Raw genomic sequence first — 25,511 nt, 5'->3', positions numbered from 1 at the left:
CCCTACCACTGATCAAATGTCCCTAGCTATGATCATCTGTCCTTAGCACTTATCAAGTACTCCTAGAACTGAACAACTGTCCCTAGCAGTGATGAACTGTCCCTAGCTGTGATCGTTCTGTCCATAGCACAGAACAAGTGTCCCTATCAAAGATCAACCTTCTCAAGCTATGATCAACTGTCCCTACCACTGGTCAACTGTCCCTAGCACTAATCACCTGTCCCTAGCTATGATCAACTGCCCCTACCAATTATCAATTGTCCCTACCACTGATCAACTGTCCGTAGCACTGATTAACCGTCCCTAGCACGGATCAACTGTCCCTAGCAAAAATCAACTGTCCCTAGCTATGATCATTTATCTCAAGGTTTGATCAGCTGTGCCTAGCTATGATTAACTGTCCCTAGCTATGATCAAGTGTCCCTAGCACTGATCAACTGTCCCTAGCTATGATCAACTGTCCCGACCACTTATAACCTGCCCCCAGCAATGATCATGTCCGTAAGACTGATCAACTGTCCCTAGCTATAATCAAATTTCCCTACCACTAAGAGAGATGTGAGAGGTCATTCCAGGTCAGCTTCAGCACAGGTTGGTGGTCACGGATCTGGTTTAGGAGAAGGTGAAGAAGGTGGTGAGAAAGAAAGGGATTGAAAGGAGGAAAGTTTGGAAGCTGAAGGAAGACGATACAAGGGCAAGATTTGAAGGAAGAGTAGGAGAGCTGATAAGCGCTGATGCACCGGACGTGTGGAAATGTTTTTAGGAAGGGGTGTTAAAGGCATGTGATGAAGTATGTGGGAAGAAGAAAGGGAGGAGAGATCAAGGGGACACATGGTGTTGGAACGAGGACGTGAAGGAAGCGATACCGAGAAAGAAGGATGCGCATAAGGAGATGTGTAAAAGTGGGACTGAGGCGAACAAGGCCAGATACAAGAACATGAAGAATCGGGCAAAGAAGGTGGTTGCAAAAGCAATGAAGGAGGCGGCTAAGCGGGAGCTGAGAGGGCTGAGTGAGCATCCAAACAAGGTGTTTGAGCTTGTGAAGTCAATGAAAAAGGATGGAAAAGATGTTGAGGGAGGAAGATGCATGAGAGGAAGCGACGGTAGGCTGAGTTTCAGTGAGAAAGATACAGGGAAAGTCTGGAAAGAGCACATGGAAAGAATTATGAATGAAGAGAATGAGTGGGATCAGAATGTGGAAGCGGACTTGTTGTAAGGGCCAGTTGAGAGGGTTGGTCGGGAAGAAGTGGTGAAGGCGATGGGGGAATTGAAAGCGGGAAGGCTGCTGGACCCTCTGAGGCAAGTGTTGAAATGATAGCGGCGAGTGGGGAGATCGGGATTGGTGTGATGGTGAAGCTGTGTCAGGGTGTGTTGGATGGAAGAGGAATGCCGGATGAGTGGGCGCTGAGTGTTGGGGTACCGATATTCAAGGAGAAAGGGGATGCAGTTATAGGGGTGGTGAAGTTGCTAGAGCACGCAATGAAGATTGTAGAAAAGGTTCTAGAGAGGAGATTGCGGCGTATGGTGAAAGTGGACGAAATGCAATTTGGTTTTATGCCAGGCAAAGGAACAATAGATGCAGTGTTCATTTTGAGGAGGTTACAAGAGGAGTACTTATACAAGGAGAAGAGGTTTTATATGTGCTTCGTTAACCTGGAGAAGGTATTTGACAGGGTCCCCAGAACGGTATTGGAGTGGACAATGAGGAAGAGAGGTATACCAGAGGCAATGGTGAGAGTAGTGATGAGTTCGTATGAAGGTGCAAAGACAAGAGTTACTTGGCGTTGGGCTAGAGTTGCCGAAGAGTTTGAGGTGAAAGTTGGTGTGCACCAGGGATCCGTGTTGTCGCCGTTGGTTTTTGCGATCGTGGTTGTCGACAAAGTGGGGTAAATCCGGCCACCCCCGTTTACGGGGATAAACCCGGATCAAAATTGGATTGATGATTGATGATAATCAACTGTCCCTAGCTATGATCAACTGTCCCTAGCTATGATCAAATGTCCCTACCACTGATCAAGTGTTCTTAGCCATGATCAACTGTCCCTAGCACTTATCAACTGTCCCTACCACTGATCAACTGTCCCTAGCTATAATCAACTGTCCCTAGCTAAGATCAAATGTCACTAGCAAAGATCAACTGTCCGTAACACTGATCAACTGCTCGATTGTGTTTGGTCTTCTTTTGCGTATTCATAGCATGTTAAACAATAGTTGTTGATATATCAACAAAGATCCCGAGCTTCAGCATTTTAGCTATAATTGCTAAACTATCAACATCCTGTGCTTTCAGTAAGGGTTTGATTGCCTTTCAACTAGGTTTCAACAAGTGGTATCATAGTTACTAACTATGGTGGTATTAACGAGGTAAAACATCAAAGGAAAAACTTAAACAAGTGGAAATTTCTAAAATTAATGGCCGTTAATCATAGGGGCAGTTGGTCACATTTAGGGACCGACTCCATCAGTGTTAGGGAAAGTTGATCAGTGCTAAGGACAGTTTATCACTGCTAGGGACAATTGATCAGTATTGCGGACAATTGACCAATGCCAGAGACAGTTCAAGTAATTTGATCACAGCTGGGGACAGTTGGAGTGTCAAGTATTTATGAGTCAATGAGTCAATGAGTCAATGAGTCAACGAGTTAGTGCAGTTAATTAAACCATAAAATGAAAGCTAAAATTTCAGAGTGCTTAGGCCTAATCACTGAAACGAGGGCTTAGGCTTAATCAACAAATTATTGCTATAATATTGACTGTAAGTCCATTGACTCATGACTCATTGACTCATAAAAAAAGTGACTCATTGACTCATTTGACTTATAAAACATGCGTTCTCGGACAGTTGATCAAAGGATGGAAAGGTTGACCAATGCTAGGGACAATTGATCAGTGCTAGGAACAGTTGATCAATGCAAGGGAAAGGTGCTCAATGGTAGGGACATTTGATCATAGCTAGAGACAGATAATTAGTGGTAGGGACAATTCATCACAGCTAAGGACAGTTGATCATAACATGGGACACTTGATGTTTGCTAGGGACAGTTGATCTCTGCTATGGACAATTGATCAGTGCTAGGGACAGTTGTTGAGTGCTAGGGCCAGTTTATCATAGCCAAGGACAGTTGATCAGTGGAAGGGACAGTTGATGCGTGCTAGGGATAGTTGATCTTACCTAGTGACAGTTGATCAATGCTAGGGACATTTAATCATAGCTAGAGACAGTTGATGTGTTCTAAGGACATTTGATCAGTGCAAGGGACAATTGATTAGTTCAAGGGACTGTTATTCAGTGCTAGGGACAATTGATCTGTGGTTGGGACAGTTGATCAGTGCTAGGGACAGTTGATCAATGGTAGGGACGGTTGATCGGTGTTAGGGACAGTTGATCAGTACTGGAGACAGTTGATCTGTGCTAGGGACAGAGGATGTGTGCTAGGGACGATTGATCTGAGTGCTGATCTTTGCTAGGGACAGTTGATCTGTGCTATGGAGAGTTGATCAATGCTTGGGACAGGTGATCAGTGCTAGGGACAGCTGATCCGTGCTAGGGATAGTTGATCGGTGCTAGCGACAGATGATCAGTGCTTAGGACAGGTGATTAGTCAGGGGCACCCAACGTCAATTTTCGGAAAATATCTGTTCGGAAGAAGATTTGAGATCTAGAATTTTCGGAACATTTGTTGTAAAATTTCTTGCTTGCCTGCCTGTCCTAGGATTTGCAAACTTCTAAAAAATGTTATAATTGCCATTTTTAACGAATTTTTTACCCTAAAAGGGTCACCTAGAATTTTCGGGAGCCTTTTTTTCCTGCTGAAATTTTCGAAAAGGTAAGTTTTGATCCCTATAATTTTCGGATCACTAGACTTTCAGCTAGGAAATCCAAACAGATGAAAAAATTTTAGGGGATAAAAATATGCCTATATCTACCGTCTAAATACTAAAATACGTTTAACTATGCTATGTCTAAGTGGTTTTGAACTATATTCTCGTTGGGTGCCCCTGATTAGTGCTAGGGACAGGTGATAAGGGGTTGGGACAGTTGATCAGTGCTATTGTAGGTACGTTATGTTGGGTTACTATATGGCATACTGGCACGAGTTATGTACCAACGTGAATCACGTGCCCTAATATGGAGGACGCAGAGCTTGAAAAAGACATCGCATGTTTGGAGGAGTATGATTATTTTTTCCGTCCCGATCTCCTCTCTGGAAAGGTGGCATTCATCACTGGAGGTGGCTCGGGTATTGGTTTTACTATTGCTGAAGTTTTGATGAGGTACTGCCTCAAAACCGCCTTATTTACGTTCATGTTACTGTAATGAGCGACTTCAGCTGAATACCTAGCCTGCGCTCGCAGACGTATTTCCGGTTGTCTGCGAGCGCAGGCTACTGAATACCCCCAATATTGTTTTCTCTAAGCGGCATCTTATGAAGAACGAGCCCGGGGGTTGGTAGGGGGGCTACTCCCATACATTTCGGATAGGTGTGTGCGTGTGCCGCGAAGAGTCTTAAACACTATTTAAGGATGAAGCAAACGAAAATTGATACGCTATTTTAGGCCCAAACGCGAAAAATGACACCCTATTCAAGGGAAAAACAAAAACTAAAAATTGCTTGAACGGGAAAACGGAAAAACACAATCTTTATAAAACCGCTTTGCTAATACTTTAACTTAAACAGATCATTTGTTTTCCGCTAAACTGTATATTTACACACTGCTATTTTAGCTGATACAATTTAGGGACCCTATGTAAGGATCACACTGGGAACACTATGCCAAGATGGGCAAAAAAGATACCAAGTTTAAGGATCGAGAACCTCAAAAACCATACCGTATCCCATGGCACATACCTATATAGCCCATATATGGGTGTACCCCACCCCTCCCCCCCTTCCCCAGGAGATTGAGGCATATCTATTCCTATGCAAATTAGTGGACAGGTATTCCAGAGTTTTGTTACAGCTGTAATACATCAACATTGTCACTGCACAGTGCAAAGCAAACTCGCTAGGCCTGTCGTTTGCTTAGAATCCCTTATAACATGGGGGCGTTACCACATTTAAGCACAGGAACGGAACGGAACGGAATGGAACGGAACGGAACGGAACGGAACGGAATGTACCAGAATAAGCTGGAATGAGGCGGAATGACACCGGCATGAAACAAAATGAACAAGAGTGGTACCGGAATATACCAGAACGAGCTGGAATGACACCCAAATAAAGCAGAATTTAGCAGAATGAACCTGAAAATGCGAAAAATTGGTGTATTAGTTAGCGCCGGTTGTTTCTGTCAGCTTTTGTTGTGTCACATGATTCCCTAAGGGAATTCCATGTGTTTTGCCTTTTGTAACATTTGGAGCACTTCTATTACAAGAAAAATTTGACAGGTATATCCGTTGCTAAGTGAATAATTATTTGTTGTGGAAGTTTTTTTTTTTCACGAACAAATACAGTTGCAAGAGAAACAGAATGTTATTCTAATTGTTTTTGTCTATGGATTTCGGAGGCGGCTTTCACTGTGCGAGTCAGAGGGTGCTTACCATTTAGCCAAATAATCCGGATGGAATGATCGTTGCATAAAGGTAAGCAATTTTCTGAATTTAATAACCAACCAGATGAGAAGGGCGCTTACCATTTACTACACAGCATTCCATCCTGCACATTTACTCAATCTTGTGAGAAAGGGCCTGGAAACAGAACAATCTCGCAAATGATAAGGGCATTTCGAAAAGTCCATTCCAAACAGAAAAAGACGAAGTAGTTACCTCTAGACGTTATCCACAATTTCCAACAAGATTTTCCAGAAAATTGCTCTTCCATTTGAACTCAAACTGAAATTTTCGGATTATTTGGCTAAATGGTAAACACCCAGAAAACCTGTGAACATTTTTATTTCATTCTCACAGGTCAATATTGTGTATTGACCAATCACCATCAAGTTCAGCGAACCACAAACTAATTACAATTGCTGGTTGCCTGCTTCCCACGACCCACACATGATGGAGATATACGGAAATAGATTCGCATAAATGGCCGGACAAATCTTTTTCTCTTCCCGATTGTTGGCAATAATACCATCGAACCTGAACGCAGTGTTTCCTTTTTTGAAGAAAGAAGTCAGAAGCACAGAAAAAAGATTGATCGTTGATAATATATTTACATGAAGAATTGTGAGAACATGTCGTGACTCATTCCAAGCCGTATTACTTCCCTTTTAATGTAAACTGTTTTTTTTCTGTCAGTCTCTCTATTCTGCATACTCATTCATTCATAGTCTAGAATGATAAAAAATTACGTTTTGTTCCCTTGTCATTCCGGTCCATGCTAATCAGCTTGATTCTGGTGTTCTTCTGGTTTATTTTGCCTTATTCTGGTGTCATTATGCCCTGTTCAGGTATATTCCAGTACCAATCTTGTTCATTTCGTTTCATTCCTGTGTTATTCTGCCTCATTCCGGCATATTGTGGTTTATTCCGGTATATTCCATTCCGTTCTGTTTCGTTCCTCTGTTTAGTAACGCCCATAACACGGTCTGTTTATTACGGGTCAATGTAAACTCTTCGACATTTTTCCCTGTCAACCCTTGTTCATTTGAATAGTTGCATTTTCTTTCGCTAGAACCAATTGGCCCTTCCAATGATCATGCCCATAGGTGCATTTCAAAATTAATGTCCTCAGTTCCACTTATATTACATAGGTAGTAAACTTACTTTCTACCCAACTTCATTTATTCGTAAATTCAAAGCATTTATTTTGAATCATTTTCAAATAAGCTTATCCTAAAATGCATGGCATAGCTTTTGTAAGTTTCTTCTTTTTCAGCCAGCTTGGCCTAAATGAGGGTTAGTAGACCTTCCGTTAAGTGTTTATTTGACCACAGTGTGCTTCAGCAAGTTGCAAAATTAGTTGTTACAATTCACCTTCTTGAGGCGTTATTAATTTTCCTATAATCTCCCACACTGCAGCTCCCCTCGCCTCCTTACCAATGTTGCTGAAAACTTAAACAGTCAACATTGAAAGAAGGAGGGGGGAAGTGGGAAAGGTTGGAATAATTCCAACCTTGTAGATACAGCGGGTATTGGTAGCTAGAAAAGCTGTTTTTTTACGGTAGCTGTCTCACCAATTTTGCAACCTGTTGTAGCTCTGATAGACACAGTTTGAATTGCATGGCCCCCTTCTTTGAAATGATTTAATTCCTTGAGGATAAGAAATCAACAACCTGTGGCCCACTGTATGGGCAGGGGATATGTTGAAGCTTTGATTTGAATATAAAAATAAGCTTCATACAGTAAAACATATTTTCTTATCAGACACAAGTGTTCCACAGTGATATTTGGGAGAAAGTTTGAGAGGCTTTCAACGGTGAGTTGCAACATTCATGGGTACGTGACTTTTGTAGAGAGGTTGATCTGCCATCAGGCCAACTGGGGGAGCGAGTGGTAATGTTGTGAGTTTGTGTTTTGTCTTGAAAGAGTTTCAAAGCTCATGATCAGTGGTAGAGCATTGCAGTTTACTATGGGATCAAGTCCCATTAAAAGTCTGAGGATTTTCCATTCCTTTTAGCAGCTGTTGCAGTTACTGTCTAAATTTATACGTAGAGTTATGAACATTGGCAAAAGGGCAAAGTAACTTTATTTAACGTCGGTAGTTCCTTCAGCTACGAGGCTGGTATCAATGGAAGCCGACGGTGCGCCTTTTACCCCCCTCCCTCTGTCAGTGCTCCGTTTTAAGGGGATTTAAAGCTATAGCTACACGAATCAGAGGAAAGTCGAAACAGACGTTGAAGTCACCGAGGATCGAACCGGGGACCTCTCTCTCCGAAAGCCACGCAACTGAGGCACGACTGCTCATTGCTTAAGTACTAACAAAGGAGAGAGGTTATCCTTGCATTTCTCTGGATAATTTAAGCGTTTGTCTCTTGTAGACACCTGAAAATTTCATTCAGCTTCAACGGGATTTAAACCAGTGATCTCTGCGATGCTCAGGTGCTATGCTCAACCAACTGATCTGTGAAGCCACTCAGTTGGTGTTTGTCAATTTGTTGGGCTCCTCATGTGTTCCTGTGAAGGACTTCCTTGAATGACATAAATGTATATACAGTTTCAAGTGTATATATTTGAACACACCCTTCATGGTAGAAATTGGAAAAAAGGTTTGATAGAGGATTATTGGGCTCAAACATTGTTGATAATTTTTTTTGCAATTTGCTATTTTTACAATGCACACTTAGTTTGCCCCTCAAATTTTGCATAAACCATTGTTTTCAAATGCTCTTTAGAATATGCAGTGTCCCAAGAGCTTTTGAAAACAATGGTTGATGTAAAATTTGGGTGGGCAAACAAGTGTATTATGGGGAATATGAAAATCGTGAATTGCAAAAAAAAATTATTAAAAATGTTTTGGCCCAATAGCAGTAATATTTTATCACAGAGAGGTACTATTTTATCACTTCATTTTCAGTTTATCTTTATTTTGATACATTTTCCATTTTTAAAAGGCTGCAAGGAAACTTGAAAATTTGACAGGACAGAAGTGTCTTCCTCTGAAAGGGGATGTTCGAAAGGTGGGTTAAAAAAAATTCATTTTTGTCAAAAAGCAATGTTTGGATGGTTTTGGATATTTCGGTATGCTGTTCATTGAGGAAATATGCACACCTGTGTGCAGATAATATTTTGGACATCATATCCTTTGTAACTTAATTCTGACAGCCTTTGTAACCACCACAAACTTAGTATCCAAAATGTTTTAATTCAGAACCAAAAGATCATTTTAACAAGACAGTGTGGCCTAGTGGTTTGGGAGCTTGCCTTGATATCCTGAGATCTGGGGTTCAATACAGTTCAAACCAATGCTAATGCATACCCAATTGACCGCCCCCTATAGGGGCTTTTCAGGGCCAATGAAACACAATGAAATGACGGAACAGAATAACAACAACAACAACAACTGGCAAGAATCCCAACTGGCCAGAGGCAAACCAGTTGGCAAACCAGGGACTACCAGGATCAAATTCAACGAGTGGCCAGAGCAGGTCTTGAACCCAGGATCTCCGGATCTCAACGCAAGCGCGCCCTAACCACTTGGCCACACTGCCTTCTTGATACTTGTGGTCCCTTCATGGCTGCACTTGTAAAATGCCAACTGGCACTACTTGTAGCATATGTGTAATCTCGCTTAGTTTCACTTAAAATAAAAATCAGTGATACAACATTGCAAACCAATGGGCTATTTACAAGCACATCTGAGAAACTGGAGCAGGTGCTTAACCAGGATCGAACAACTTCAGCTTGTGGTCAGAATGGGACCCAGACCACTCAGCCTTGCTGCTTCTATAAGTTGTTATTTGCTCATTGTTGTGAACAACCCAAGTCTTAAGTTTCTATTGATTTTATTTGTTGTAGTCTGTTAATTCTTAGGTGGACGAAGTGGAGGCTGCAGTGGATAAGGCAATAGAACATTTCTCACGGATTGATGTCTTGGTTAATGGTATTTTAAGTCTATTTTGCGGTTTCATGTTGTCTTGTATTTCCCTTGATATGTCAGTATTAACTATTCCAAAGTTCCATTTTTGTTGTAATTTTCAACAAGTTTTACTATAAAGGTATAAAGGATTTTGCTATCTGATGAACAGTAAACTTCAATTTTACTTGTAACTTGGTGACTTGCCCCCAAATTTGAAAAATCAACAACCTATGATGTTTGCTTGTTGAGAGAATTTCAAGTAGGAACCCACCACACCTTGAATTATTCAGGTTAGGTCTTCCCCCTAACCCATTGACTCATGACTCATTGACTCATGACTCATTGACTCATTGATTCATTGACTCATAAATACTTGATACTCCATTAGAAGAAGTCATTCTTGAAAAACAAAAATAAGTAAAAGAAACATTTACCATAAAGTGAAACAAATCTGGATTACGTCAATTGGCTTTCCAACAACCAGTCACAGGGTCTTTATTAAAACTCCCTTCCCCCTTTTTGGCATTTCTAATTCTATCCATACTGGGTTCTTCATATTTTTTGAAACCACACACTGCAATTTGACAATAACTTTGAAGTATGTTCAAAGCAAAACAATAATAAAATGGTGGATGATTTTAAGTAATACACTATTGCATACCAAACACTATTTTTCCTTCGGCAAACACGAAAAAATGCTCAAAAGCATGACTTTGATTTACAATCTCAAATTGAGCGTCCTTTACATTAAATTATTACATGTATTTTACAGTACCCCAGTCATTTGCTTCAGTACTGAATAAAATTCTGTGGTAATTTTAGATTATCACTTTTCTTTGTTTTAGGGGCAGCAGGGAATTTTGTTTGTCCTGCTAGCAAGCTGTCTTACAATGGAATTAAAACAGGTATTTTATTCTCTATCCTACGGTGGCCCACAAGGGCAATACACCAATATATATTCCAGTACACCAATATATATTCCAGTACACCAATATATATTCCAGTACACCAATATATATTCCAGTACACCAATATATATTCCAGTACACCAATATATATTCCAGTACACCAATATATATTCCAGTACACCAATATATATTCCAGTACACCAATATATATTCCAGTACACCAATATATATTCCAGTACAACAATATATATTCTAGTACAACAATATATATTCTAGTACAACAATATATATTCCAGTACAACAATACTTATTCCAGTACAACAATACTTATTCCAGTACAACAATACTTATTGCAGTACAACAATATTTATTGCAGTACAACAATATTTATTGCAGTACAACAATATTTATTGCAGTACAGAATGATGTATATTCAAGTACAGATATACATTTTTATTCCGTGACAGAATTATAAGTTCCAGTACAGAAATATATATTCTAGTACAAAAATATGTATTTCAGTACAAAGATGTGTATTCCAGGACAGAAATTTGTGTGTTCCAGTACAGAACTGTGTTTCAGTACAGAAATATATTCCGTTCCTAGCTCTCCCAAGGTCGAGGCTAAATAATTTCCCCAGACCTCTTTGCGGTCGTCCCCGCGTGTTTGATAATGGCGGCCTTCTGTGGAAAGTGTGGCTGTATGCTTCTAAAATCGTATTTTTTTTGCCCAAAGTGTGGAGATAAAATCTCGCAAGTTGGAACTACTAGTAGTGTTAGTAGTAGAACGGCGACTAGTACAAGCACTAGCACAAGCTCTGCATCTTTTCCCGCGACCAATTCCAATTTCGAAACATTCAGAGAGCGAAAGGAAACGGAGAGGCGTTCGTTCAGTGTCAGAAAGAAGTCCTGTTCCAAGAAGCAAAGAATTCAAGATTCAGAAGTGTGCATCACCGTGGGGCTAATGAAAAACAGGAAAACTGTCAAGCGAGGGGAACGACTTCCCGTAAAGTTGTCGACCTCCGCAACTGCGATAGACATACTAGAAGCTGCAAAGAAGAAACACGCAGCATACAATAAGAGATTTCGTGCAGGGGAATACCGTTTGGTTTACAAGGATGGTTCTGATGTTGATGTCATTCCTGGAACTGACGAGCCATTCAGTTTACGGCGCTACAAGGAAGAATCGGGCTTTGGATATGCACGTATCAACTTATTTCTGCTGCCAGCCAGCACCATTTTTGATGAGTTGCAGGAATCTTTGCAAGAGACCGACTCTGATATAGGTGACGATCTAGACGGGTTAGAACCCGACGCAGACCATCAAGAGTTGCTACAACCAGTGGAATGGCTGCAGCCGAGTTGTACCTCTGGACACACGTACAACGCTGATGCTAATGCTTGGTCCAGAGAGACAGAAGGGAAAATAGAGTGCCCGACTTGTTTCAAACAGTTCCCAATTGACGAAGTCAGCCTGCATGCTGATGAATGCGCTGATGCATTCTGGGAGAGAGTTGGTGATGAAAAGGAAATTACCCTGCAAAATAACGTTGAAGATGGGTTGTCACAGAAAGATCTGAAGAGTGAAATTTTACAGCTCAGACTGAGGCATCTTAAGGAAAAAGAGGAGGCTGTTCGTGTCACTGTCCGGAGAAAGAACATTTGGGATGATTTCAAGCGTTCACGTGAACGCTATTACACCCCGGACAGAATTCTGAAGGTGACGTTCTCTGGGGAGCCAGCAGTGGACAGTGGTGGCCCAAAACGGGAGTTTTTTGCAGGTTTTAATTTGTTTTCTTTTCTTTTACAGTTACATGTAGGTTTGTAATTATTCAGTAATCAGCTTTTTGTTAGTGGCAAAAATGTAAGTACACTGTATTTACTACATTACGGCTTAAACTTAAATTTTATTTGATATAAAATGATCACCCTTATAATGATAAGGCAGTAAATTAATGATGTGAGTATTTTTGATGGTGAAAAAGGTGCAAATAAGTATGGAATTCGTTATGTCTATGAACATTCACTTATTAAAAAAACATTTGGTTTCGATTGGAACAAGGATAGCTGTTCTTGGTCAAACAACAAATTTGTCAAGAAGGGGGGGGGGGGGGGTTGGGGGAAACGTTTGTTGACAGAGTTTTATTGTCATGTTTTAGAAGTTTTAAGCTATGTTGAGACAAGACTGTTTGTGGAAGGGATTCCATCAAAATCAACCATTTCTCTCAACCGTGGAGATTTTAAACTGGCCGGGGAAGTGATGGCAATGTCCATTGTGCAGCATGGACAAGCACCAAACTTTTTGGCACCTGAGATCTATGCATATTTCAGTGGAAATCTTCAAATACAAGACATAACATCTCCAAGCCACAGGGAGTTTTGTGAAAAGGTGATATGCTAAATTTGTATTCATGTGCGGAACAGAATTTGATTTGCTTTGTACAAAGCACAACTTGTCTATTAGCAGTGACAGCAGGCCTGGCAGCTATATGTATATCTTGCATTTTGGTTGTTAAATATCAAAATGCCCATCCATGCCAATCGAGGCCATCCCCTTTGGTCAACGATGTAGGAATCAGTCTTTTCCTCTATGATATTTAATCAGGAAAAACATTAATCTTGCTGAGACACATTTTTTAGGATTCACTTTAATTGTGCCTTGATGGTTGTAAATATAACTTCTTAAGCATTGTTGTAGGAATGTTTGTCAACTTCAAAGCTCTATAACTTGCACTTTTATATTTAAACGTTTTTAATTGCTACAGTATAATTGTCATTGTCCTATTTGGTGGCAAAATTGTATTTGTTGTAACTTGTGATTCTGTTTAGTGCCTGTCCATAACTTTTCAAGTGCAAACGTTTTTCCACCATTTTGCTCAGCAAGCAAAGATATACAGAGTAAAGAATTGGACATAACTATATGGCCCGGTATTCAAGGATTGGAAGATACAAATAAACTTTTCAAATCTGCAATTCAACTTTAGATTCAAAGAGCAACAAATGAAGAGCTCCCAGACATATTGCAAGCAGAAGATGCTTATCCTTTTCTTGAAGAGGTCGGTTATCATGGGGTGCCGGCAAGGGAGACTAAAGAATCAATTGAAAATGTTGTGAGGTAGGTTTACGCAATAATAAATTTAAGTAAGTGTGGCTCACAATACTTTTAAGTTTACATGGAAGGTTAACAAAATGAAGTATAATTACAATGATGTGGAACTTGAACACAGTTAGTCCCCCGTAAATGAAATGTTCAGAAATTAGGATCATTTTCACAGAAAAAAAAAAGTGCTATTTTTTTCCCATTGTGTGGCTGTTTGCGAGTTCGATGTTTTAAAGTGGTAGGTATAGTTTGCAGTTTAATCAGAACGCAGTGTGACAAGACAAGGAAGTTGTTTATTTCACACGAACGCAGTAATTCCACTCCGGACTTCACAACAAGCACACGCTAAACTTGTTAACAATGCTTCGACCTCCGTCGCTCTCGTATAAACACACGGCCTCTGCCTTGATCTCCACGTAACCTCTCTGTTCTACTTAACAAACACGACCTCTGTCACTCTTCAAAGCATCCAAGGTCTGCACGAGACGTTCGTCACACTTCAGTAAACACTACTGTAAAACTCCTCAAACATTCCTGGGATAAAAACCATCTAAACACTACATCGATTCGCTTATATACTTTACAGCGAAAGATTCTAGAACTTCCTGGCTTTACTAAATAAAGTAATATTACAATAAGAAACTATTTACAGCAACATACGCAAACGGCTTAAAATGGGATTACTGAATCACGATGATACAACACTAATTAAATATTCTAGAAGATTCGAGACGAAATTAGCATATTCGCGAATGATCCAAATACTAGTCACGCAATAATTTTTAGTAACAGTGGCCATATCCAAACTGTCAGTGAGACAACATTGAAAGCCAGAAATAAATCTGTCTGAGCTTTAAATCAGCCATCAGAGCCTACTTCCCCTTGGAGAGATATACAAGGAACCTCCCGTGATCTCTTATAGAAAAGGGAAATCGCTTAAAGACATGCTTGTTAAAGGAAAACTATAAAGGATTTTATCAACACAATGAGCACAGAGCGGGAGTCGGACAGGTCTGTCAACCCCATTTTAATATGCCTCTTCATCCTCTTGTCTGATTCAGATCAATCTGCATAAATTTGCAAGTGGGCAAGGTTCTCCCACAGTTGGTGCAATTACATGAAGGTTTGTCCACATGTGGTGTCCTTGGTGAAGTGCAAAAATCACCTAAATTGTGGGAATCAGCATTTGTTTCTGGTGCTGGTTATAGTGTTACAGCCAACAACTTGATAGAGGAAATACAACCTGAATTTAGTGCTAGCCAGATGAAGAAAGAAAAAGAAGCAGACTGTTACCACTATTTGTGTGAATTTATTCACAGCCTTGAAGCAAAGTGTAAGTATCAAAGATAAAGTTATGTGGTCGTGCTAGTTACCTTGTCCAGTAAGGCTTCAATAAACTTTAAAAATCGGACACCAATCTTACTATAGAAACATAAAGATGATGGCATGTATTTCACACATTACATAAACAGTAATCGATTTTCTTAATTTGAAGACCTATTGTGGCACTTTGCTGTAGCCTACACCTAGATGCAAAGGTCTTGAAGCCTGCAAATCTAAAACCAAAAATCTTAATGAAGCTAAAAGTAAGGAAAACGTATAATTTCTCCAGAAACGTTTTATCCACTTAGTTCCTTGGAAAAACTATGCTCAGTCTACCGACCATTTGTGAAAAATATTAAGAAGAGAGTGCATACATCTTTTTTTTTGTTGTCAGTTTCATGCCACAATCACTATTGTTGGAATTATTATTTGCAGCCATAGAAGAGCTTGGTGTGGCCGATTTCCTGAAATGGCTGACTGGCTCTCGCAACTATCCTCCCCTTGGGTTTCCCAAAAAAATCAGGTGCCAGTTCCTTCACGGATGCCCGGGTAGTTGTAAATGCAGGCCAACAACCTCCACTTGTGACTTAGTGTTTACACTACCTGTGCATCTCAACACAGAAGAAGAGATGGGATTGCTCATGACATCTGCACTGACAGATAGCTTTGGCTTTACGTTGCTGTAAGGACAAAAGCAGCCAAGTTATGACTTTTGCACAATGCTGTAGGTGTGATGTTCTGAAATGTCACAGTGTGAATAGTATACAACCTTCAGTGTTGGCCGGCACAGATAATTGTGTCATGTCCCCCTTCCTCCAGCTATGTAGTTTATTGAAATTTTGTTAATTATGCAACAATAAATCTGATCTTTTCTCTGACCTTAGCAGTTCTGTTTGTTCAGTCCTAAAATGGCTCAATCAATAGACCTTATTCACGATGGCCGCCATGTTGGATTAGCTATTATCATGCAACTTAGCTACTCACATCTGAGGGGGCAAACAACAGAAGTTCGAGAGATTATAACGAACATTGTAGCCACACAGACAATTGGTTTCACGTTCGTTGAATGTTTATCACCTAAGTAGTAAAATAGAAGAATAACTTAATTCCAGTCTATGTTATTTTCAATATTTCGACGATCCGATTTTCCGCAATTTGCCTTTTTTCCAATGTTTGCTCCCCAGCATAACCATTGGCTAATTTGCATAACAATTTGAAAACCAACATGGCGGCTATCGTGAATAAGGCCTATAGGCCACTTCGGAAAGTACCATAATACTCTTTGTTTGTCCACCCAAATTTTGCATAAGCATTGTTTCCAGTTTCTCTTGGGACTTACAATGGTCCCAAGAGAAAACAGAAGCGATGCTAATGCAAAATTTGGGGGGACAAAGAAAGAGTATTAAGGTACTTTCCGCAGTGGCCTATTCCAGGCCTTATCATAACCCTTCCCCTGGCCATTTAACATCATGTCGTCCAAATGTTCCTCTGCTCCATGGTGGAGTCAGCTAGTGCACAGAATATCTCCTCAATAAGGTGTGAGCATCAACGCAAATACCCACCATTGAAACAGTATGAAAATTGCAGTTTCTCTGAAGTAATATAAAAGTCACAGTTTAAAGGTTTCAAGCACCATTTCCTGGAACCAAGATGAGACAAAAGTGCTACCTGCAAGTCACGAAAATCCCAGATACAATGGTCAACACATCCACACAATCGGTTTGCTCATGAAGAAATAGAATAGGATTTAAGACAGCAAGTGTGAGGTTGTGAGGATGGTGTCATGTGGGCTTGACTTAACATGACAGTTGTTGAGTAATTTGACAAAAGGCCCACTCCCAACCTGACCTTGCCTAGCCCCACCAAGTGGACTGACAAGTTATCAAATGCTCAGGGAATAATGGTTGCACCTGAAAAAGTTGGAACCTTAAGTCCACTGTTCTACCTTCTTGCCACTGACAACAGGTCGAGATATAAATTTTCGGCCTCTTTCCAGTCTTTTGGTTCCCGTAAGTCACTGTTAGACAACACATAATTGAAGTAGTCTTGGTATACATTTGTTTCCTCCTCCACCTGCAAAAAGTTCTCCCTGAAATGATCAATCTGTACACTTGAGATGGGTAGAATCAATCCGTCAACTCCACCGAGGTCCTCTGGCAGGGAAAACAATTCATCGGGTCTGCCAGGAACTGTGTCATGCCGTGAATCTCTTATGCGGTGCGTGTTCCAATGTTCTTTTACAAAATCAAGATCTTTTTGGATGATTCCCGAAAACGAGAACCAAATGCACTCTTTTTCGAGCTCACTGCCCGGGTTGAATTCCCATTTTCAATCATATCTTGGAAATAGTTTATCCACCATGTAGACCGGTTTCGGCGATAGAAAGACCACCATCCTTCTATCCTCTGATTGGCAGGAGATGGGCCGTAAATATGGGCATCTACATCCTGTCTAAATTCGCACTGCAAAGCAGCCATTAAGACATTCTCAGTGCCACAGTCGGTTCTTAATTTCACTGGACAACCACCATAATCGTCGACGCAATCAACAAAATTTGATGCTGCTGTCTCCGGAAGGTTGTTTGACCTAACCACCCGAAGCCACATGATCTTTCTGCTCCACCCATCGATGCATCCATGTATTGGGAAACCATATGGTTTGAGTTTGTCGTAACCGTCCACGTGCCAACAATGGTTGGGACCTGGCGCTCTATATTTCCTTCGTCTTAGACGCCGTCTTCTCCTGGTTTCGCATCCTTCAGGGTCAAGTTCCCTCATAATCTCTTCTACAACCCTCCTTGGTACTTGAATACCTTTCATCGATAGTGTATGCCACATTGAGCGATATCCTGCCATACACCCAGGACCTTCCATTTCTTGTTCTATATGTCTTCGCACCTCTATCTCGTCGTACAAAGCCAGTTTTCTACGAAGGCCAAATTCCTTCAGCCGATTCTTGAGAGTTCGCTCTGACATCTTGATGCCGTGCTGCTTAGAAAGCATGTGTAGTATACTCTTGTACTCAAATCCTCTTGAGAAATAGAAAGTTATTATGGACTTCTCATCACACAGAAGCTCTCGCCCGCAACTGGTACAAAATTTGTGCTCATAATTGCTAATATCGGCTCCACACTCACAAATGCTCAAGAAAGCCGCCATTTTGTAACTGCTTAACGTTCCCGCCAGCTGACCGCTGAGTGCACTGGGAATTAAGCCTCAACTCCATGGTTGCCTCCATCCACTACGCTCAATTTTAAAAATAATTGCATGCGCTGTATTTCTGTACGGGAATGTACATATTTCTCTGCTATAACATATTTATGTTGATATACTAGAACACACATCTTTGTACTGAAATACATATTTTTGTACTAGAATATATATTTCTGTACTGGAACTTATAATTCTGTCACGGAATAAAAATGTATATCTGTACTTGAATATACATCATTCTGTACTGCAACAAATATTGTTGTACTGCAATAAATATTGTTGTACTGCAATAAGTATTGTTGTACTGGAATAAGTATTGTTGTACTGGAATAAGTATTGTTGTACTGGAATAAGTATTGTTGTACTGGAATATATATTGTTGTACTAGAATATATATTGTTGTACTGGAATATATATTGGTGTATTGCCCTTGTGGGCCACCGTATCTATCACTGCACTCAGTTGATTAGAAAAATATATATATAAATACTGGAGACATCTGGAGGAAGCCTGCATGTACCAGCCATCTGAAAAGGCATGTTTGCCAAGTCTTCATTGTCATTACGGTATGCATATACAAACTGTCTCTACTAAAGTTAAGGTGGGCCATGCAAGAGCCCCTTGTCCAAGAGCAATTATACACGGTAGTAAAGCAACTATGATGCAGATTTGAAGTAGTGATTAAGCCAGACATGAAAAACTACTAAAAAAACTCCCTCGGGGTAAAACTGGACAATTTCAAAAAAGGGTGGAAACAAAATAACCCCAAATAGAGTAATCAAGATAGCTGATTGGTGTCACGTAAACATGACAGCATTTGAAAAAGTACCCCACAAGTATCAGTTGCAAGTATAGCTATTAGATATGTGGGTCCCTATGGGAAGTACTTTTTTTGGCAGGGTTCATATTGGTTAAATTGGCTGTGGCGAAGATACTGGTACATAAAAGAACTCCAAGAAAACTTGACAGTATTTTATCTTCCACATCTTGACAAAACCTGAAGAACCAGTGAAGAAACTGAGCGAAAACGCCTTACAGTAATTTTGCACATGTTATAAAAACAGTCACAACACAGTCATGCTCTCCTGAACATTGGCTACTTGTGATCACAGCTTTGCTTTAGCTTCAATGAAAAATGAATGATATTGTAGATTTGTAGAAAGATTTTGTTATCAACAAGAAATATATATCTTTGCATTTGTTGCAGTTATTGACATAGATACTCTAGGAACATTCAATGTGAGCAAAGCAGTTTACAATAAGTGCTTCAAGGTAAGGTTTGATTCTGCCTAATAAAGAAAGTAAAGTTATTTTGAGATTTGAAGTTTATATAGATGTATCTGTTGTACACCACACATGTTGTTCAAAGAAGAGCAACCACAGGCACTCCAAGCTCAGTGTGAGGGAAAGCCAACATGGTCAACAAAAATAGAAGAATCTCTTAACCCACCCTCACACTGAGCTTGAGGTTCCTGTGGAATAACACTTGAAATCATTCAACCCGCAGTACCATAGATTGGTTCTTATGAATTCTGACCCTAATGATAGATAAATTTAAGGGTCATAACAAACAGTAAACAGATGAAATTCCTTGGTAAAAGTATTGACTTGATGTCATTTTGAACTACAACATACCTGCCCACTTTTGAGTGTGTCAAATCAGTAGTCCTTAACAATTTTTTTTTCAACAATTTTAACTTTCTTGTCCATATCTAAAAAAAATTAATCGTCTCTCTCACAAAGTGAATCTTTTTATTACCCCCTGCCTCCATTCCTCTAAGAACAATGGTTTTCTCAAGTTATGGTTCAAAAGTTTGAAAAATGGAAAGAGTCTCAACTCTTTTTGTCCTGGTTTGCAGACCTTTTAAAATCACGTTGACGTTTCTCCTGATTTCAGTTTGAACTACAACGTAGTAGGATCATTAACTACAAGTGCGTAGGATCATTAAGTTACCGTAAACATAAATTTGAAATAAAAATGTTTTGGGGCTTTTTTTTCTCTCTCACCAGAATAACGGTGGTGGAAGTATCATAAACATAACAGCCACTCTTCATTACAATGGACAACCCTTTCAGGTCTATAATTTTACTTTTTCAAATAATGATTAACATACTGTGGCTAGCGACTGAAAGGATGGCAAATTAAAGACATTTCTTGTCTTTATTGAAATTAAAACAAAAAAGAAAAAGTCATTTCCAAGTTTACAATATAACACAACAATATGACAATTAGCATAACTTGTAATTCAAATTACTCTGACTTTTGAGACTTACACTACAAAGATCTGTTGCACATGATAACAGTGGGTGAACTGGTTGAGTAGTCGACCCCATAGTTTAACTGCAAAGGGTGATAATTTAACAAAGCATTTAATGGTATTGTTGCTGAAGCACTGTAAAGGTCTAGGTTGAGCTTGAAGGGCAAGTATGAAAATGGGAAACGTAAAAAAAACTGCAGATCCCTTTAAAAAGTTATGCAAAAGATTCAAAATCAGCTCTATATTGTTGGCTCAGCTGGTTGAAAAATGAAATACCATACAGGATGTTATGGGTTCACCCTAGCGGGACCAACACTCAGGGTCTTAAAATAAGTGAGAACAAGTGTTGCTGTTGTCATAACACCTGCAAATATTGAAACTTTCAAGTTTTCTCTGATAAGTACTGTAAATATCTTTGTTGTTGGCCCATGACCCTTTGGTGTTAAAACTTTGGGAGGTTTTAAATGCACACAACACTCTTTACAAAATAAGGGCACTGGAGTTCCTGGTGTTGTGGTCCATCCTTGCTAACATGTTGTCAGCCTGGCCTGGCTGGATTAGCTACTGACTGAATGAGCCCACAAAAGCAAAATTACAGCTGAAGGTCAGAATACTTGCTAGCTGCTGGATCCTTCACAAAGATAATGTGAACATCTTGCTAAAATTTCTTGTCATCTTTAACCCATTGATACCTGGATCATCAGGCCCCCCTTGACAAGTAAAATCACTCTGGCGTTAGATAGAGTAAAATCTGCAAAGTCTCACTCCTAGGAGTGAGGAAGGACAAAAAAGTGTTTTGTCTGTCTCACATTTTTTTAATCCTTTCAATATATACATGCACATATGGGTTATTGACCAAGTATGAGGTCAAGATGGCTGGGTATTGTGATATTACACGTGTATATGGGATAAAACACCAAAAAATGATCTTTTATCTTGCAGGACCGATCGAGAAATCCCGAGTGGACAAGATAGCTCCATCTCATGTAGCCAATCACAGCATGGGATTTGGTTCATCTTGCCCCTCACGGAGCTAGTCATATAAATATAAACTATCTTAAACCCTTCTTATATTTGAGAAAACCACCTAATAAAATCCCTGAAAATAAAATCTATCCTTGGCTGGTTTGAAAGGATTTTTGACCCCCAAGCAAAATCAATGGAAACAACATGAATATGTAGTGCAATTATGCTCATAGCCCTTAAATAGTGTTGTATGGAATTATTGTTTAGTAAATAACCTTTATTTGTCCTTTTATAGTGCCACGCTGGAAGTGCCAAAGCAGCAATCGGTAGGCTATCCTCATACACAGAAGAACTGAGACATAAAAATTTCAAACTCAAGGCTGTGCTCTAAGAAAAGTTTTAGGGAGCATAAAGCTCTGAAAGTTTGAAATCTAGGGTGCCCAGCAGCTAATTTTTGTACAAATATAAGATTTCCTTGTCACCCGAAGGCAAAGGTTATAGTTGCCAGGGGCCACAGGGTGCTGCTAGATCACAGCCCTGAAATTATTTTAGGTTCCACTTGTGCTGGAGGCACAAAACCCACGACACTTGTAAATTCACCCCTTACAAAAAATAATAAAATTAATATTATTATTAAGATAAAATTGAATCAGAAATTAAAATAATAATAATAATAGGGCAATCACATGACTTTAGGAGGGCATAATTATAGTTTATTTCATATGAATGAAGGGGGTAGTTTCTAAAGAAACTGTGGTGCTGCGTTGGTGGGGAAGTAGTATACAAAAATTTGGTTTTATCAACGGAGTTGATAATGTAAATTGGCCACCATACAGAGATTCTAAAAGCTCACGTTTTGAGCGTTAGTCCTTCGTCAGAGCGAATCGAGGAATTATGGGTTATGTGTAGTTTTAATAGTAGAGTAGGAGCTATGCTATTGGTGGTAACATGGCGACGTGAAAAATAGGAATATATTAGTTAAATGAAAAACACTTGTTAATACCGTGAGGATTAAGGGTGCCTATAATTTATTTCATAATTAAGTAAAGGGTGAGTATAGTCCTGAGAAGGACTTTTTGTTGTTGCCGAAATCATTATGCAAAACATCCAGCAACAAGCCCTGGTAAGTTACAAACGAACAATGCTACAACAATGATACTTTTACAGCTTTACACAAAGACGAAATCAGCGATTTTCCCGAACATTTCAACAGACAAAACGCCCAAACTCAGTTTACCAAGGATTGGAGATCAAGGATAATGGTAAGATTCCTTTTCTTGATTTCTTGGTCACCCGTGACAACAACAGACTACAGATATGCTTTACTGGAAACCCATCCACACTGAGTGACTGACGGACTCCTTGACGAATCATCTTACAACCCTACTTCACACAAGGATACAACAAGACGGACCTTAACAAGATGCGCACTACTGGTTTGTGACTCACACAACAGCTTAGCAGATGAACATAAGTACTTAGACAGCGTTTCAGTCAGAACAACTACAACTGTGACTTTGTTACACGCAACACTTACTGTACAGAACCAAACGCTACAAACACTAACCTGACACCCACCACTACAGTGACTATGCCCTACATCAAAGGAACCTGTCAAATTATCGCGGGGATCCTACAGCCTTACAACATGCGTGTTGCTCACAGACACATCACTACTTTACGAAAACTACTGACTAACATCCAAGACAAAGACCAACCTAAGGACAGACAAGGAGCAGTTTATGAGATCAAATGCTGGGACTGCCAGGCCACTTATATCAGTGAGACAGGCAGAAATTTGAATGCTAGACTGACTGAACACAGATGAGGGAGGAGGAGCAGTGACATCAACAATAACATTGCTGAACACGATCTACAGACAAACCACAGAATCGACTGGGACTTTGCTGCATGTGTTACCTATGTGATCCACGCCGATTTCAATAAACGTCACGAAGTGTCCCCTTGCTCTTCTCGCCAACTTCAACATCACTTGTGCCATGGAATACAGACCATTTGGGGCATTTACCCAAAGCTAAAAATAATGCCAACCTTTACCCTTACCTTACTGTTGAAAATAGGTACCACATGTGTGGACTTAAAGGGACACTTCGTGTTGGATGTCAAAATTGGGCGTGCGTCTAATTAGGGTCAAACCTGGACATAAGTGCCGAGTGGAGCAAGGGTGCAAATGATGCTACTTGGGCCACAAATAAAAAAGACAAAAAACAAAGGATTATGTACACAGGGCCAAATCATACAAATTCAATTACAGTAATAAGGAAAAAATGTTTATCACAGATGTAGCATGAAACTATGGTATAGAAAGTTGTTGCTACAATACTACCAGCTAAACAACAGCAAAAATTTAGGGAAAACAAGGGCAAAGAAACTCATCCACAAAAATTTGTGCCAACTCTGGCATGTTATCCTCAGGATCTCAATGGCCAAGCAAAGGTGTTTGACATCTCTGCAGCCAATCAGAATCAGGGCAGCCAGTGCATTTTCAGCCCTGGCATTTCTCATTTTGGCTCACAGAAAGGCCTGTTTTACAAAGGGCAGTTGTCATTTGATAATAATCATTGTTATCATTTCTTTGTAGAAAATAATTAATGAATAATAATGATTTAACTGAAATAATGTTTAAATATTATTATAATAATTATTATTGTTATTATTTCTAAGGGGATGAAGTTACAAGTGTTGTGAGTTTTGTGCCTCCAACCAAATTGGAACTTGACAGTAGCTTGAAAAGTTTACCTCTGAGTGGTGTGATTCTTGTAAGAGAAAGGCAAAATTTGAATACCACTATGCGTTCACAGACAGCAGGTGGCTATTTTCAGAGTGCAGTGGAATTGCATAGCAGAGAATAATGATAATTAATTATTGCCCAACATAATTAAGTGTATTTCGTTAACACTCCTTTCTTAGACAGGCATTGTTTATGTTCTTTTTATTAGAGGCTATGATGCGGCACCTTGCAGTGGAGTGGGGTCCAGATGGTGTGCGTGTCAATTGTGTTGCACCAGGTCCTGTGGCAGACACTGAAGGTTTTCAAAGGCTGGGTTAGTTCTTTAGGTCGAAATTAATCTGTGAACTGGCAATTTTTTCCACCTGAATGCAACTGGTCATTAAATTTTGAGTGAAACAGTGTTCTGGAATCCATTTGGCAAATTTGCTGAAAATGCTTTGCAGTAGGCAGCTCTATTAACCCTTCAAGAGTGATACTTATAGATTTTACTCTGTCTAATGCCAGACGATTTTACTCGTCAATGGGTAACCCCACGGGAGTGAAAGGGTTAAAGTAATGTTGAGAATTGAAAATTATATATTAATTAAGTTGACAAACAGGGAATCTGACTGGATGGCTAGGGCAACCAAGTAATGGCAAATTCCCTCTGGCAGCAGACTACGTTTGAGAATCTTACCCAATTTGTTTCCCTGGGTGAGAACAATAAGCCATGGGCCCGGTCTTAAACACTTGACTGCTGGACATTAACCCATTGACCCCTGGGAGTGAGACTTTACTCTGTCTTATGTGAACAAAGTTTACTCTAACACCAGATGATTTTACTCGTCAACTGGGGCATCACAGGGTGTTTGAGGTGTCAATGGGTTAAAGAACCCACACATTGTTTAATTAATTAATTAATGAGAGTAGTGCATGGATTTTGGAATGCAGTGATCCACTCTGTTGAGCCACAGTTTATGGCATTAGCAGTTGTGGTATCCCTACCTGCACCTGTGTCAGGTTACATGGTATAAATGTAGACTTCACTTTTAGCTTTTAAACAGAAATGCTCAAACTTGAGTAGTTCTGAAAAATTCATGTCTTGACATGGATTTCACTAAGAACTTTAATGTTAAGAAGTGACACATTTGGCTTTTTGGAGAGCTTGCAAGAAGTTACCTTATTATAGGAAAATTAGCGCTCCATGAAATTAATGCGAATCGTTAAAGGGGTACTATGACGAAAATCGCATCTTTCCTATCTAAGCCACTTTGAAACATAAACAAGTAGTCTGTGTGAGAAGAAAAATGCTGTTTACTTTTTTCAAATATCTCTTTTCGTTCCAGAGATATACGAGTTTTTAAAATATGCAAATTAGCTAAGTGATGACGTCATACACTCAACCAGAGATATCTCAGCCAATTTGTATCAGAATTTTTTGATTTTTTGCAGTAAGATTCTACTAAATGTTCTCCACAATGTGAGCTTAACAGTTCTGTTACCATGGCATCATACTCGGTTCCAGACCTTTGGCATTCCATTTTGATATT

General features: G+C 39.7%; 2 protein-coding genes, 1 long non-coding RNA gene and 1 pseudogene across 4 annotated transcripts in view; 2 read left to right on the top strand and 2 right to left on the bottom strand.

Moving 5' to 3' along the window:
• The window catches only part of LOC138059282 (uncharacterized), an 8,900-nt gene extending 3,021 nt beyond the window's left edge, over window positions 1-5,879 (bottom strand). For both annotated transcript variants that reach the window (XR_011134191.1, XR_011134192.1), the window contains exons 1-2: window positions 5,768-5,879; window positions 5,635-5,689 (exon numbers count right to left, since the gene is read on the bottom strand). This is a non-coding gene — a long non-coding RNA (uncharacterized lncRNA). The remainder of the gene's footprint in view (window positions 1-5,634; window positions 5,690-5,767) is intronic.
• The window catches only part of LOC138059281 (peroxisomal 2,4-dienoyl-CoA reductase [(3E)-enoyl-CoA-producing]-like), a 24,578-nt gene continuing 3,187 nt past the window's right edge, over window positions 4,121-25,511 (top strand). Inside the window, exons 1-9 of the mRNA XM_068904851.1 lie at window positions 4,121-4,275; window positions 7,313-7,364; window positions 8,500-8,565; window positions 9,419-9,488; window positions 10,310-10,369; window positions 19,214-19,278; window positions 20,017-20,082; window positions 21,526-21,556; window positions 24,191-24,295. Of these exons, the coding sequence (XP_068760952.1) occupies window positions 4,130-4,275; window positions 7,313-7,364; window positions 8,500-8,565; window positions 9,419-9,488; window positions 10,310-10,369; window positions 19,214-19,278; window positions 20,017-20,082; window positions 21,526-21,556; window positions 24,191-24,295 (661 nt within the window). The 5' untranslated portion in view covers window positions 4,121-4,129. The remainder of the gene's footprint in view (window positions 4,276-7,312; window positions 7,365-8,499; window positions 8,566-9,418; window positions 9,489-10,309; window positions 10,370-19,213; window positions 19,279-20,016; window positions 20,083-21,525; window positions 21,557-24,190; window positions 24,296-25,511) is intronic.
• Window positions 10,695-15,670, top strand: LOC138059467 (uncharacterized). The gene is made up of 5 exons (XM_068905086.1): window positions 10,695-12,152; window positions 12,531-12,760; window positions 13,356-13,486; window positions 14,533-14,804; window positions 15,230-15,670. Exons 1-5 carry the CDS (start codon window positions 11,045-11,047, stop codon window positions 15,478-15,480), a joined length of 1,992 nt encoding a protein of 663 aa, XP_068761187.1. The 5' UTR covers window positions 10,695-11,044; the 3' UTR covers window positions 15,481-15,670.
• Window positions 16,736-18,088, bottom strand: LOC138059708 (uncharacterized; annotated as a pseudogene).

Source organism: Montipora capricornis, chromosome 8 (assembly GCF_036669925.1).
Source record: "Montipora capricornis isolate CH-2021 chromosome 8, ASM3666992v2, whole genome shotgun sequence".
Taxonomy (NCBI): domain Eukaryota; kingdom Metazoa; phylum Cnidaria; class Anthozoa; order Scleractinia; family Acroporidae; genus Montipora; species Montipora capricornis.
This window is presented reverse-complemented; position numbering and strand designations above follow the sequence as displayed.